This window comes from Grampus griseus (assembly GCF_964374135.1).
Source record: "Grampus griseus genome assembly, chromosome: 9".
In the NCBI taxonomy this organism is placed as follows: domain Eukaryota; kingdom Metazoa; phylum Chordata; class Mammalia; order Artiodactyla; family Delphinidae; genus Grampus; species Grampus griseus.
In genome coordinates this window covers 19,517,536-19,533,421 of record NC_139003.1, presented here as the reverse complement: position 1 = coordinate 19,533,421, position 15,886 = coordinate 19,517,536, and the positions used below count along the sequence as shown (strand labels likewise).

The 15,886-nt window shown below is 41.3% G+C and overlaps 1 protein-coding gene across 1 annotated transcript in view; it reads left to right on the top strand.

Moving 5' to 3' along the window:
* The window catches only part of EXOC4 (exocyst complex component 4), an 810,848-nt gene that overhangs the window by 4,695 nt on the left and 790,267 nt on the right, over positions 1 to 15,886 (top strand). The window contains exon 2 of the mRNA XM_082661558.1: positions 15,663 to 15,852. Coding sequence (XP_082517684.1) covers positions 15,663 to 15,852 — 190 coding nt within the window. The remainder of the gene's footprint in view (positions 1 to 15,662; positions 15,853 to 15,886) is intronic.

The following is a 15,886-nucleotide window of genomic DNA, read 5'->3' as shown; positions in this document are numbered from 1 at the left end:
ATCTTTTCTCCATTGTTGGATATATGTGAGATCTTCACGAACATTCTATGCTTTTTGTTCTTTTTCTATGCACACTTGTCATTGTAACTTTTCCCATTTTCCTTTATAAAAATCGTATCACATAGACTTGTTAAAAAAATGTCATCAGAGAGAAACATTGTCCAAAAATCCTGTTTCCCAAAATACTGTTTTTGTTTTTAAGGTTTTTGTGTGGATCCTGTCCAGGTACCTACAGGGCTTAACGGTTGTAATTATAACAAAGTTAACACTATTTTTAGCGTAACAAAAGAATATAAATATCTTTGTATGAATATTTTTAAAGTGGTAGAAAGTTACAGAGAAGGAAATATAAGTTACTCATATTCACCCAGAATTAACCATCGTTAATAACTTTGCTTTCAGCTTTTAAAAATCATTGCATTATTATAAAAATAGTACATACTCATTATAAAGTATTCAAACAATGGAAATGCAGAAAAATGTGAAGATGAAAGTAAAAAATATTTTTCCAAACTTTATCCTCCATAAGTTACCATCATTGATATTAGGTGAGCCTAATTTTAGATCTCTCTCTGTGTGTGTCTCTCTCTCTGTATGAGATATTGGATGGATAGATAGAAATATTTTAAAACATAAATATGGGATCTTACTCTGTGTGCTAAACTTAACACGATAACTTAATGTCTCCGTTTTTAAGGTATACATACATATAGTAAAGTGCACACATATTAAGTATATGGCTTAATGAATTTTTGCCTGTGTAACCAGTACTCGTGTCAAGATAGAGAACACTTCCAGCATCCCTGTCAATTTTTTTCCAGTTCAGTTTTTTTGTAAGGATATCCTGTGGTTCCAACACCATTTGTTTAAAAGACTTCTTTTTTCACTGAATTTCTTTGGCACCTCTGTCAAAAATCAGGTGGCCAGTGTGGAGCTGTCAATATTTCTTGACTCTCTAGTGTGTTCCATTCGTCTGTTTATCTTAATGACAGTTCTACACAGTCTTGATTACTGCTTTTATAAGTCTTGGAGACAGATAGTGTAAGCTTTCCAACTCTGTTCTACTTTTTCAAAGTTTTTTTGGCCATTCTAGGTCCTTTGCATTTCCATATCAGTTTTAGAATTAGCTAATCAATTTCTAGAATAAAACCCGCTGGGATGTTGGTTGGGATTGCATTGAATGTCCTGATTAATATGGGATAATTGACGTCTTAACAATATGAGTTTTCTGATCCATGAACAGGGTATCTCTCTCCACTTAACTCCTCTTAGCAATTTTTTTGTAGATTTCAATGTGTAAGTCCACGTATTGTTTGTCAGATTTACCTTTAAGTAGTTTAAGACACTTCAAGTTGTCCCACAGCTCACTGAACGCTGATGTTCTCCCCCCGCCCCCTTTGATTTTTTTGGTTTTTTTTTCTTGGTGAGTTTTTATTTTTTGGTATAGTTTCTGTTGCTGTGTGTTAAAGTTCACTAATCTTTTCTGCAATTCCTAATCTGCTGTTAATTCCATGTAATGTAATTTTTATTAGATTGTGGTTTTGCTCTCTAAGAAGTTTGATTTGGGTATTTAAAAAAATATCTTCAGTCTTTCCTATAGCTTCTTTAACATGGAATACAGGTGTTATAACTGTTTAAATGTTCTTTGCTAATTTTATCATCTGTTGTCATTTTGGGGTTAGTTTTGGTTGATTAATTCCCCCTCCCCTGCCCCCCGCCCCCGTGTGCCTTGCCACTTTGGATGCTAGATTTTGTGAATTTTACCTTGTTGGGTACTGATATTGGATATCTTTGTTTTCCTATAAATATTCTTGAGCATTGTTCTGGGATGTGGCTGTTACTTGGAAACAGTGTGGCCCTTTAAGGTCCTGTTTTAAATTTTGCTAATTGGGAGCAGAGCAACATTAGTTTAGGGCCATTTTGTCTCAGTACTGTGGCAAAATCCTTCTGAGTACTCCACCCAGTGCTCTGTGAGTGATGAGATTTTTCACTCGGGCTGTGTGTGATTTCAGATAATTGTTCTCGCAGTGCTTTCAGGTGGTTCTTTTTGTGGCCTTGAGTAGTTTTCTACCACGCATGCTCAGGGGAAGACTCCAGGGAGCTCCTCCACAGATTGCCAGGGTGCTTTGGGTAGCTCTCTCCTCTCCGGGACTCTGCTCTGCAAATTCGAACAGCTTTCATGTCCAAGGTTTTGAAACCCGTTCTGTTTGTTGTTTCAGATGGGAGGGTAAATCTATTTCCTGTTATTTAATCCGTTCCAGCAGTAGAAGTCTATCAGTGCTTCATATTTTAAAAATATCTCAGGATATTAATCGTCATGGGTCAAATTTTGGGTTGCCTATGCTCAGAGAGGAAGAAGAAGGTAACCAGATGTGCTAAATGAAGTTGTGGCGCGAAGGTGAGCTAGGTATCTCAGCGCTGATGGTCTTTCTGATTTTGCAGTATTTTACAGAGTATTTAATGAAACAGTTCATTTCGTATAGTACTTTTTCAGGAACTTTTCCTCCAGAACTCTTAGAAATGCCTAGGAACTAGTTTGCATCTGTTTATGTACTTATTTTAAAAAATGTAGTTCTTTTTATTTAATACCTGTGATGGTATTGTTTATTGAGGTCTAGTGTGGCTGGTAAATGGGTTTTCTTTGGGTGACATAGTACTTAGACTCTTTCTGTTGGTGGTGGTTTTGTTTTTGTTTGCATTGGGACGCTTGCAACCTGTGCTGGCCTTTTGCAGTTTGCAGTGGTGAGCTCTGCTTCCCTGTTGTCTTTGTTTGTTTGTTTTTTGTGGTACGCGGGCCTCTTACTGCCGTGGCCTCTCCCGTTGCGGAGCACAGGCTCCGGACGTGCAGGCTCAGCGGCCATGGCTCACGGGCCCAGCCGCTCGGCGGCATGTGGGATCCTCCCGGACCGGGCACGAACCCGTGTCCCCTGCATCGGCAGGCTGACTCTCAACCACTGCGCCACCAGGGAAGCCACCTATTGTCTTCATTTATTTATTTATGGCTGTGTTGGGTCTTCATTGCTGTGCACGGGCTTCTCATTGCGGTGGCTTCTGTTGTTGCGGAGCACGGGCTGTAGGCGTGCGGGCTTCAGTAGCTGTGGCTCCAAGGCTCTAGGGCACAGGCTCAGTAGTTGTGGTGCACGGGCTTAGTTGCTCTGCGGCATGTAGGATCTTCCTGGACCAGGGCTCAAACCCCTGTCTCCTGCATTGGCAGGCGGATTCTTTTTTTTTTGGGCAGGCGGATTCTTAACCAGTGCGCCACCAGGGAAGCCCTACCCTATTGTCTTATACTCTGCTGCTCCATACGTTTTTGTTAACTGCTTTCAAGCTATGAAATGAGTTATGACCTTGGTCTTTATGGTAGCCAGTCCTTTGTGGTTTTCACCTTGAAAAACACTGAGACTCACCATTTAACAGGAAGTTATAAGGGAAAATTCTCGTGTATCATTTGACATTGTAAGAAAAATAAGTATTTCAAGATCCTTAGAAACTTTTCTGACTTTCATTTATTCTTTTAAACATAGACTTTTATATAAAACCTTTGCAAAAAATACCGTGGCATGTAATTCAGGTGTTTTTCTGTTGGCAACTTGGTGCCTTTTTGTGCTGAATATTACGGGAGACATTATTTTGTACTCAAAATGTCAGTTGAGAGCTTGTTAGAAATGCGGACTCTTAGGCGCCACCTGAACCACCTAACCTGAATCTGCTGTTTAACAAGAGCCTCAGGTGAGTCTAATAAATGTTAGTTTGAATAGCCCTTAGGACATAATTTGGGAAAATACAAGAAACCAAGTAGCATTGTTAGCTTGTTTTTAGCTGAGATAATGGTGTGGCCATTTTTCTTTTTAAAAAGTACTCTTCTTGGGCTTCCCTGGTGGCGCGGTGGTTGAGTCCGCCTGCCGATGCAGCGGACACGGGTTTGTGCCCTGGCCCGGGAAGATTCTACATGCCGCCGAGTGGCTGGGCCCGTGAGCCATGGCCGCTGAGCCTGCGCGTCCAGAGCCTGTGCTCTGCAATGGGAGAGGCCACAACTGTGAGAGGCCTGCGTACCGCATTAAAAAAAAAAAAAAAAAAAGTACTCTTCTTAACAGATAAATACTGAAATACATACCAGTAAACATGATATCACTTCTGGGATTTGCTGCAAAATAAGAAGATTGGAGTCAGTGAGAGTATAGATGAAACAAGATGGGAATGTGTTGATAATTGTTGAAGGTGGGTTTATTCAATGAGTCTCTTAATTTTTGTGTTTGAAAATTTCCATAAAAATTTCACATGTGTATGTATGTTTATAATATATGTATATGCTGGGGAGAGGGAAGGTGGTGGGAATGACAAGGTTCTGTAGGTTAATAAATTGCAGAAATGCTGCATAATATATTCCTCTTCTATCCACCCCGCTCCTACCCAGACAACCTCCCGCCCAGAGGTAGCTTGTACATTAACATATTAAAGTCTCCTGAAAATGACTGTTGTTAGGAAACCTTCAATTTGTGTAACCCAGAATTTCCAAAATAGCCTATTACCACATAATGTCTATTAATATCTTATAAAACACTGTTTCTGAGGAACTCACTAGAAACTTCTCATTAGGGAATAGCATACATGTTTAAAATGGTCGAATGCTGTAATGCGTTGTAGTAACAAACATTCCCCAGGAGGTGAAAAATGAGATGACTGAAAACGGTGCTTTAAGGACACGGGGCTTAAAATGGGAGTGAAAGAGAGGTAGGGTTTGGTTCGGTAAGGGTGGGGGAGATTTTAAGTTGACTTTGTCAACCCTAGACTGTTGTGTGCTTTTGGTAGAGGTGATTTTACTTAATTTTGGTAATGGCCTTCTCTGTTGGCTACAAGATTTATACTTTTGGTCCCCAAAGTGTTTTATATAACCGAGTTAATTGAAATATAGAAAAACTGCATGTGTCAGGTGTAGTAATTGGCCCTAAGCACTGTCTGAAGGAAGATGCCAGTGAAATTTTCAATTGACTTTAAAGCAGAAATTAGGGGATGAATTAGGGGATGTTGTTTTTATGCAGCAGAAAACTTTTTCAGAGGGACTTGTCATTATGAATCACTATCAGTTGGGATGGGATTCGCTATCAGTTGGGATGGGATTGTCTTGTGTTTTGTGGGATCTAATAAGACATAATTCAGAAACAAGCAATTGCGATGTCTAATTGAATATAATAAAATCTGATTTAAAAGTGTAATGTAGATTTGGTTATGCTTTGAGTGAAGCCATATCTTATGTGATTATATAGTGATACACATCTCATATATTTAATGTGTAATTTTTTTTTTTTACAAAACTCAGAATTATGAGTTTTTATAGTTCATTGGAAGCCTTTGTAGACTATTCTTATACAAAGGGGTCTGCTTCATTTAATAGGCTTTGAAGACCACTCTCAACTTGTTTGGTTAGGGTTCATAGTCGTAGTAAACTCTTTTCCTCCTTTTCAGTTTGTACTTTCACACTACTCAGAACTGTATTTAGTGTCCCTCCTGACATAATAGGTATATTGTTACTGTCAGGCACTTCTTAGGATGGCTGTTACATATTTTCGAAGAAAAGAAAATCTGACTCACACTGAAATAACGGCTAAGCGGATCTAATAGTGTAATCTAATATCTTCTAGTTAAAAGCAGTTTGGAAAAGAAAATAGAATTCACGTTTTCAAGAATCATGTCAGCTCTAGACTCTTTTTTTCTTGTGTTGGGATCAATAACAAAAAGAAATACTATGTTCTAGAAAGATCAGTAAGTTAATTGTTCATTTTCGTCCTACTTGGAGTGAGGTTCAGAAACTAGTTAACCCTTGAATATTTGTTGAGAGTTTAAAAATACTCAGTTTGGGCCTTATGATAATATGTTAGAATATGTTGTAAAGATGACTCCTGCTTTTTCCATTATGCAATTTAAAAAATTCACAAGAATTGTCCGAAAAAGAGAGAAGGTGGTACTGATTGAGGGATTCAGGTGCTTGATGAGTAAAAAGTGCAGGGGCTCAGTGACATCTAGTTTATCTGCTAAGGGGCCCACTTTGAGTACTTCCCAGATTGGGGATCACTGAGGAGATTTGATTCTTACTGTAGATTTTGATCTATAGAGCTGTAGCTTCCTGGTAAGTGATTTCTGGATATGTGGAGCCTTACTTGTAATTAGTTTCTCTGAGTTGCTTGAAGTGATTTCCATTAATTGTTTAATCTTTATCATTCCTGGAGGAGAGGTCACTGGATGCTAACAAGGAATGCCCTTAGAAGACAATTAAGCATATTAACTGTTTTCAGAAAGCCTGACTTAATGCTGATTATTCTGCAGGTGTCACCAAAATTCAGGTGTATTATGTTAAATATTTCTTATAGCAGGTTAATTAGTTATCTGAGACTCTATCAGGCAGGTAACTCTTCTTGGGGAAGAATCTGTGTTGCTGAGGTTAAGGGGGGGATTACTGGTAACATCTGCCTTGAGATTTTACCCAACCAGAATAACACCTCCTGTGTTTTATAGGGTGGTGTATTAGTCTGCTCAGGCTGCCATAACAAAATACCATAGACTGGGTGACTTAAACAACAAATTTTCTCACAGTTTTGGAGGCTAGAAGTCTAAGATCACGGTCTTGTACCATCAGGGTTGGTGTCTGGTGAGGCCTCTCTTCTTGGCTGGTAGATGGCCATCTTCTCGTGTGTCCTCAGATGGCCCTTCCTCTGAGTGTGTGGGGAGGGAGAGGGCTCTCGTGTCTCTTCCTCTTTTTAGAAGGACACCAGTTCCATCGCATTAACGCCCTGCCTGTATGACCTCACTTAATTTTTTTTTTTTTTTGCGCTACACGGGCCTCTCACTGTTGTGGCGTCTCCCGTTGCGGAGCACAGGCTCCGGATGCGCAGGCTCAGCGGCCATGGCTCACGGGCCCAGCCGCTCCGCAGCACGTGGCATCTTCCCGGACCAGGGCACGAATCCGTGTCCCCTGCATCGGCAGGCGGACTCTCAACCACTGCGCCACCAGGGAAGCCCCTCACTTAATCTTTATTACCTCTCTTCTAGGCCCTGCCTCCAAATACAGTCACGTTGGGGATTAGGGATTCAACATATGAATTTTGTGGTGGTAGGTGGTGTGTGTGTCACAATTCAGTCCATAACATATGGTACTCTGGGCACTCTTACTTGTTGAAATACCCTAAAATGCTTCCAGAGTGACAGCCTGGCAATCTTGAGGCTCAGGCAAGAGCCCTGGTCAGGCTAATTTTTCACACTTGTTGTCAGTCTTACTACATGCTTTTCTGTCTTACAATGTTTAACAGTCCTCTATTAGCCCTCCAATACCGAATACTTGTACTGTGGACGCTCTTCAGAGAATTTCTGTCTGGTCAGCTTGAACTATCAAAAGGCTTGCTCAGAGGAGGAAGTTAATGAAACATGATTTGTTCCGTTTAGTCCTTTAAATTCCTAAATTCTATTCTTAGATTAAAATCATTGGAAAGCTTAATACTTTGGACTATATTCAGAGTCTTTGAAAATCTCTTAGGTCCGAGTTGTGTTTTAATGTTACATTCTTGAAGGGACTTATAAGAAATGGCCGTGTAAAATTCATTACTTTGTTTTTAGAAGGTTGTTGAGGACATTGGTCACTATATTGTGTAATGTCTTGTTTTATTTTTATTTAAAATTTTTTTTTTTTTATTTTGGGTTGTGTTGGGTCTTCGTTGCTGCACGCAGGCTTTCTCTAGTTGCTGCATGTGGGGGCTACTCTTCGTTGTGGTGTGTGGGCTTCTCACTGTGGTGGCTTCTTATTGTGGAGTGCAGGCTCTAGGCACACAGGCCTCAGTAGTTGTGGCACGAGGGCTTCAGTAGTTGTGGCTCTCAGGCTCTAGAGCGTAGGCTCAGTAGTTGTGGTGCACGGGCTTAGTTGCTCCGTGGCATGTGGGATCTTCCCGGACCAGGGCTTGAACCTGTGTCCCCTGCATTGGCAGGTGGATTCTTAACTGCTGTGCCACCAGGGAAGTCCATGTCTTCTTGTTTTAAGTGAAAGTTTTTTTTTTGTTTTTAGAATTTAGTATTAGTTTAAAGTTTGCTTGCTTAGAGCAACTGGAATCTGTCTTTTTGAGAATGGGAATTATATATAATTGGCTAGGGTTCTCTTTTTGCATCGGCTACTAGGAACCCCAAAGTTAAATTGGGGGCTCATTTCATACATGCTACGTTTGTCCGTATGACCTGTGTACCTGTGTTTTACATTTATATGGCATTGTTGTCCTGCTTGTCTTCAACTAGTTCCTCTTATTTGTATTGTCCACATTCTTGTATATACAAACCATCTCAGATCTTTTTTGGAAAGAACTGGGATAGAATTGAAATGAAACTTGAAAGTAAATATTGTTACTCATTATTCGCCATTAACTGTTGGTTGAAAGCTGTTATTCTTTTCTTTGGTGCTAACTCCCAGGTGACTTCAGAGAACACTTTTAGAGTAGAAGCCCGCAAAGCTGTCCTGATGTGGCTCCCGGCTTCCTCTCTGACCTCGTCTCCTATCATTGTCATCCGTCCTCCCTTCTCTAAAGCCACATTGACTTCTTGACCATTCCTTTTTCCTTGAACAGGCCAGACATGTCCTACTTCAGGGCCTGTGTGTCTTCTCTTGTCTCTGGGATCAGTTTACCCGGGTAGTGCCAGCCGCACCCCTCCTGCTCTCTCCGGCTTTCTAGAAAGCTCTGTTCAAATGGCATCTTGATCTGAGAAACCATTCCTGGCCTTCTTGTGTAAAAGAGTCTCCCTTCCCCCTACCCTGCCTTCGTTTTTCCATAGCTGCTCCCTCACTCTCCCGGCCTCCATGTGTTGTATGCCTGCTTCCCCCACTAGACCAGGGTGTGAGCTTCATGAGGGAGGGATTGGTTTATATTCACAGCTGTGTCTCTAGCCACTTACAGCTATGCCTGCTAAGTTGTAGGTGTGTCGTAACTATTTGTTCAATGACTAAATGGACGAAAGAGGGTCAATGTAGCTATTGCTTGTCCTTTCCTATAGATTTTTGAACTGACATTTATTTGTGTGAGATAGTCTAGTTGCAGTTGTTCCTTAAGGCAGGTGACTGCCCTCCATGACCTCTTCAGGTCCTGCATCTTGCTGCTGCTCATTATTTAGCTTTATCTAAGCTCTTAATGTACCAGGCACCATAAGAATATAGAGAAAAGGTCTGATCTCAGTTCATAAACATCCTCAGGAATTTTCCACTGGGGGAGGCTTTAGGGGACTTGGGCTAACAATGTTGTGATTCACAAATGATTGATTTTGTTCCTAATAACGTGTCAGCCCCGCATTGAGGGCATCTTATATCTTACAGAGCACATTCACACACTTCTCCAATCCTCACGATAACCTGGTGAGGCAGGTTCTCTTACCTTGTCTGTTTGACAAGGAAAGAAACAGGCCCAGACATGTTAAGTGACTTGCCCAAGGTCAAAGAGCTTGAAACTTGCAGACGCCTCATGTTTGACATTATTTGGTCAGAAGCAAGACACTTCTGCTGTATTCCTAATGGTAGTATTCTAGATTTGTTTTTTTCATCGTATTCTGCCTTTGACTGGAGGTTATTGTTTCTCTTGAGTGATAGGTTACCTTTGGGGGACTAACCCTGTTTTCATAGGTGTGCTTTTTCTTTTATTTGATCTTGCTTTTGTCTTTTTTAAAGAGTAATATCGACTTTTGTGTACTTTCTCCTGTCTGGACTCCATTACTCTATTAAGTCCAAAGTGAAAGCAAAATTGTTCCATAGAAGGAGCCAGTTAACAGTGACTAGTTATTTTCCTTTCAAAACACTTGACCGGCTACACTGAAATACAGAAGCTGGTGTCAAAAAGGAAACTGACAAATTTCAGTTTAGACCTGCAGGTATTTCCCCTGGGTTTTTATGCTTGTTTATAGGGCTTTCTTGGAGCTGGTGGTTGTAAATTCACTAGAACCATTTAACGGACGTGTTCCTACAAGGTGTTGTTAACAATAGCGTAGCATGGGTACCGTGGTCCTTTTAGTCCACTGGGTAAATAAATTCCTTCCTGGGATTAATTAGTCATGGTTAGTGATGTCATTCATCATGCAAATGCCAGAGCTGTGTTAGTGAAAAATTCTTAGTGATCCAGAGACGTCTGTGTCCAGCTTAACTGGAATCTACGCTTTTATGTGCATCCATGAACTTGGCAATAGTTTGTAAAGCATAATGATTTTGAGATAGGAGTGGAAAGCTCTAAAGAATGGTTCAGTAACTTGAAGGCATCTTGGGATGGCAACTTCAAATAGTTTCTCCTCTGCTCCATGTCTTCTTTTAGCTCATGCTTTTTAAACCTTCTTGTCCAGATTCAAGACTGTTACTACTGAAGAAGCCGCCAGGTGCTCTGTTGACATCTCTAGCTGTTCACTCCTCTCTTGACATGTGGGCTGTAGCTTGATTAGGCTGCAGTCCTGCAGCTCAGGAGCTGAAGGCGGGAAAGGCGGTTTCACAGCATGTATAGTGGAAAGGGCATGGGTTTTGGCGTCAAGTATACTCAGCTTTAATTTCATTTTTGATGTTAGCTGTGTGCAACTTTACCTCACTGTTCCTTTGAATCTTGATCTGTAAAAAGGTGGTGATACTATCTCACCAGACCATTTTGAGAGTCACCTTAAATTATGTGTACAAAATAACTCATGCATTGTTTGGTGTATAATAGACATTCAGTAACTTATATCCTGTGCCTCACTTTTGACCTTCTTTTCCCAAAATGTGGGACACAGGAATGCATGTAAATTTGTGCATTTAGTTTTAAAATCTCCCAAGTAGAGGGTGAGTGAGAGCTAGATTGTCTGTCAAAGGGATCTTGGATCATTTTTGGACTCAACATTTACAAAAGAATACTGTGTAGTTTTAGGTTACATGATTAGAAATAGAGTGCCTATATTATGGGATATAAAACCTCTTTCTGTCTGGATGGTCACACCCTATTAGAAGTATGTTGTGTCAGTTCTGAGTACCACATCTTGAGGCAGGATAGGGAACCTTTTAAGAACCAGACTCTCCAGGTCTGAGGCCTGGCTCTGTTACTTAAAAGTTCTGTGCTTCAAACGCACAACTCAGTCTTCATTTGTAAGAAGAGGGGGGACAATGGCATCTACTCCACAGGTGTTGTCTGGAATAAATTATTATATATAAACCACTTAGATTAATGTAGTAAGTCCTATGTGAGTGTTACCCATTTTCAAGGGAACTTCAGAAGAAAGTAACAAGGCTGGTGGGCTGCCATGTTGTGGGAGAAACAGATGAAGAAATTGGAGGTGCTGAAGGTGAGAAAAAAACTATTGAGAGTCCTTTACCATTTAAAGAGAGACTTTATGAAAGAGGGAATAGACTTATTTTATGTTGCTGAAAAAGGTGGAACTAGGATCAATGGGTAGAAATTACAAAGAGGCTGATTTTGCTTTATGTTAATGAAAGACCTTGTAACAAGTAGAGCAGTTCAAAATTGCAGTGAATGGCTTTGTGGGCCAGTGAGGTTTCCCTTGCACAGAGGCTTAGAAGGCCGAGGAGAAGTTCCTGACCTGGCTGGCGGGGTGAGCTAGACGACAGACGTTCTCTTCTACCCTGCTGTCAGTTCAGGTCAAGTGACTTGCTTAAAGTAGGATAATCCTACACTGAATTTTGCTGCGTTTTGGTAGCATGTGTGGGAACTTTCTCCCTAGAGTCAGTCTGCTTTTATGGTCTATCATTCATTCATTGTGCAGATATTTATTGTGGGAGGCATTGTATTTCTGGTCTCACTTTGCAGAAAAGAAAACAGGTTGGAAATGAATCTTCATTTATGGTCTACTATTGCTTGACACCATGCAGTCCCCGGAGGAACCCAATGAATTAGATTTCATTTTTGTTGGGAGACGATTCTCCTTGGGAAGTTTGTGTTTCTGAAGTTCTTGTGAGCAAAGTACGGGTGCCCTTTGTTTTAGACTGTCAAGGATGTTTGTTTGACATGTTTGGAAAATAGAGAAAACCTTTCCAGAGCAAAGGGCAGGCATGTTTACTGCCTTTAAGCAGGCATGTTTAAGCTCAGGGTTCCTCTCCAGCAACTCAGCATGTGTAGGCATCCATTTGGGCCCATCCTTCCAACGCCCATGGGACTTGGGGGCAGGGGGCCTGCTACAAATATGCTGATGCTCGTGTTACTTGCTGTGCTATGACTAATAAAGTCCTGAGCTTCTGACCCACCCGGGAGTTTTGTGACTTCCCCTAGCATCCGTGAAACTGTGGTGGGCTAACTTGTTAGCTTCTAAGTAGGATAAAGTCTCAGACTTTGCATTTCTTGACAGTATGGAGGAGTGAAGTGGGAGGTCCAATCTCATGCCTCTCCTATAAAAAGGGAGAGGGAGGGGACTTCTCTGGTGGTGCAGTGGTTAAGAATCTGCCTGCCAATGCAGGGGACACGGGTTCGAGCCCTGATCTGGGAAGATCCCACATGCCGTGGAGCAACTAAGCCCGTGTGCCACAACTACTGAGCCTGAGCTCTAGAGCCATCGAGCCACAACTGCTGAGCCCGCATGCCACAACTACTGAAGCCCGAGCGCCTAGAGCCTATGCTCTGCAGCAAGAGGAGCCACAGCAATGAGAAGCTGCACACTGCAACAAAGAGTAGCCCCCTCTCGCCACAACTAGAGAAAGCCGCGTGCAGCAACGAAAACCCAACACGGCCAAAAATAAATAAATTTATAAAAAAAAAAAAAGGGAGAGGCAGGATAACCACAGGACCCACTCCAGTGGGCTGTTCTGAGGATTAAACATACTTTCTATAAAATGTGCAGCCTCTAGATATTAGTGGCTATTATCGCTGCCTTCCTTTTCTCTAATTAAAAAAAAAAAACTTTAATGGTTTTGTCCTCTCAGAGTTCTCCTATGTAAGTATATTTGACTAAAGGCAAAATGTCATTCAGCCCAGTTTACATCAAGAGGATGAATTTCAGATGTGGGGCAAACATGGCACAGGCTATTTCCTTATATAAATATTTTCTCTGAAAATGAAAATAGGAGCTAAAACCCCCTATAGGCCCATCTTTCTCATCTTCATTTTAGTAACCCTTTGTGTTTTCTAAGTCATTTCTAATGCCATGGTAATGTGTTACAGGGACCACTGATGCCCGAGAAGGTGTCCTCTCTCTCAGCCTGACATCTTCCTTGATGGTAATTCTACTAGTTAATGTAAACAATGTGAAATGCTTGGCATGTTTCCTCCCACAAACGGTGGTGGGGAGGAAATCATGCAAAACATCATAAAGATGGCAAACTGATCCACTGTAGCTTTGAAAAGTCTGTGGCCATTGGCTGTGAAAGAGGGGAATAATAGTTCAATATCTGGGAACTCTTCCCTTTGGGACACTTGATAAATTGAAGGCATTTTCTGACTGTGCTTTACTTTAGATTAACAGCCTGGAAGGTTTCAGATTTAAAGAGCAAAGTTATATATCACAGAAACAACAGGGTGATATGCTTAGCCACCCTGTAGCCAAATACTGCAAGTAGTATTGGTAGCTCTCTCTTTGAAGCCAAATTCCCCCTAAGTTCTCTACTCTGACTTACTTTATTAGTCAAATGCTTGTGTGGTATTTTCTACCTGAAAGTAAGCTTGGAGGTAGTCTGGTGTAGGCTTAGCAGTTGACAGAGGAGGACACAGGATCTGGCGTGGTAAAGGCCTTCCTTCAAGTCTTGGGGTTCCCAGTGTGTTGCCTGGAGCGTATCCTGTAGCCCTCACAGGCTTCACCTTTTCCTTCCTTCCATTTCTATCCCTCCTGCTCCCCATTTCATGCTGGGCCCCATCTCTTGACATCTCTAACACACTTGCAAACTTCTTTTTTGAGGTCAGATTGAAGTCAGAGACTGGCCTGCTGAATCGCCCTCTAAATTGGAAGATAAGTTTTATATATTATGTGACTCATGAATTAAGATCTTTCACTCTAAGTGACATTTTGGAGAAGACTGTTGTACAGTGTTTTGCTTGCAAAAATCTGGAAGGGGTTATGTGACTGATTCGCTGACAGACCATCTCTGAAAGCAGTTCTAATGATGGACTTATAATTGATTGCATCCATCATTGAGAGCCTAAACTACCCCCTCCCTAAATTAAAAAAGATAAATGAAATAAAGTATGCTGAATGTATAGCTGACAAATCTGAGGGAATTTAATGAAACTAAATTACTGCAGCCAACAGATAAGAGAAAAAGGTTTCTTTGTTACTGATTATAACACTAAATTAAAAAAAAAATTATCCAAGAAGGATAAAAGAGGAAACAAGATCTGTGGTTCATGTATCAAACTGAGTTATTGAAAGATTTTTAATAAGTGTATCTGTCTCATTCCCTGCTTATTGTTGATTCGTATCAATCTTGTTAGTGCTGTTGGAAGAACAGTAAATGCAGGAACTGCCTCGTAGCATAGCTGATATTGCCGTCTGTTGTAGTGGGTTTTAGAATGACTGTGACCTTATTTCCAGGCCGCTGGGGGGCTCTGTACTAAATTCATGTCATTTGAATGAACTATTTGGAAGGCGGTTCCTCAGTGTAGAAGCAATTTTATAGTGCTTTGGGCTATGTATAAAAGAAGACCGTAAAGCAATTACACTCCAATAAAGATGTTTAAAAAAAAAAAAAAAAAAAGAAGACCAAGCGAAAGTGACTTAAACAATGGATATTTATTATCTCCCCTAACAGGGAGTTCCTCGGTAAGGCAGCTGTGGGTTGGCTGCTCTAGTGGCCCAATGATGTAATGGCAGTAGCTTGGCATTTCTCTTGGCTTCCCCTTCCAGGATTATAGTATGGCTAATGTATGATTATCTTAGTTTTGTATAACAGTACCCGGTGTTGGGAAAAGGGACCTGCTTCCTGTTAACCTTCTTGCAAGAAAACTACTCCTAGGGGCTTCCCTGGTGGCACAGTGGTTAAGAATCGCCTGCCAATGCAGGGAACACAGGTTCGAGCCCTGCTCCGGGAAGATCCCACATGCCGTGGAGCACCTGGGCCTGTGTGCCACAACTACTGAGCCTGCGCTCTAGATAGAGCCCATGAGCCACAACTACTGAGCCCGCGAGCCACAACTACTGAGCCCGTGAGCCACAACTACTGAGCCCGTGAGCCACAACTACTGAGCCTGCACGCCTAGAGCCCATGCTCTGCAACGAAGAGTAGCCCCCACTTGCCGCAACTAGAGAAAGCTTGTTTGCTGCAACAAAGACCCAAAGTAGCCAAAAATAAATAAAATAAATAAATAAATAAATATCATTTTATAAAAAGAAAAAGAAAACTACTCCTAGAAGTCCTTAGGTCTCATTGGCCAGACTTGTCACTGGTAAGGGGAATGCAAGTACTTGAATTCACTCCAACAAATCAAGACCTACCCAGGTTCTTGCAGAGCTCATGCTGCCTGTTACCTGATTATGCCAAGGGGAAAAGTGAAGAGAAAGACTCCTTGGATTGGCAACCAATAAATCCATTTAGATAGGCTGCTGGATTTTACTGTGCAGGCGGTTTCATATTTTCTCTTAGTAACTTGTTTCATTTCCTAGTTAGTGAGGTGAATGTGCTCTCATTGACTAACTCATCCTTCGTCTACTTTTGGGTTTTAAGTTTGCCTCAGCTTGATATATTCTGTCTTCACCAGGACCCTGTCTACCAGTGATGATGTTGAAGACAGAGAAAATGAGAAGGGGCGTCTTGAAGAAGCCTATGAGAAGTGTGATCGTGACCTGGATGAATTGATTGTGCAGCACTACACAGAATTGACGACAGCCATTCGCACGTACCAGAGCATCACAGAGCGCATCACCAACTCCCGAAACAAAATAAAGCAGGTAAGCCTCCATCCTTCTAATATCTGGTGATTGT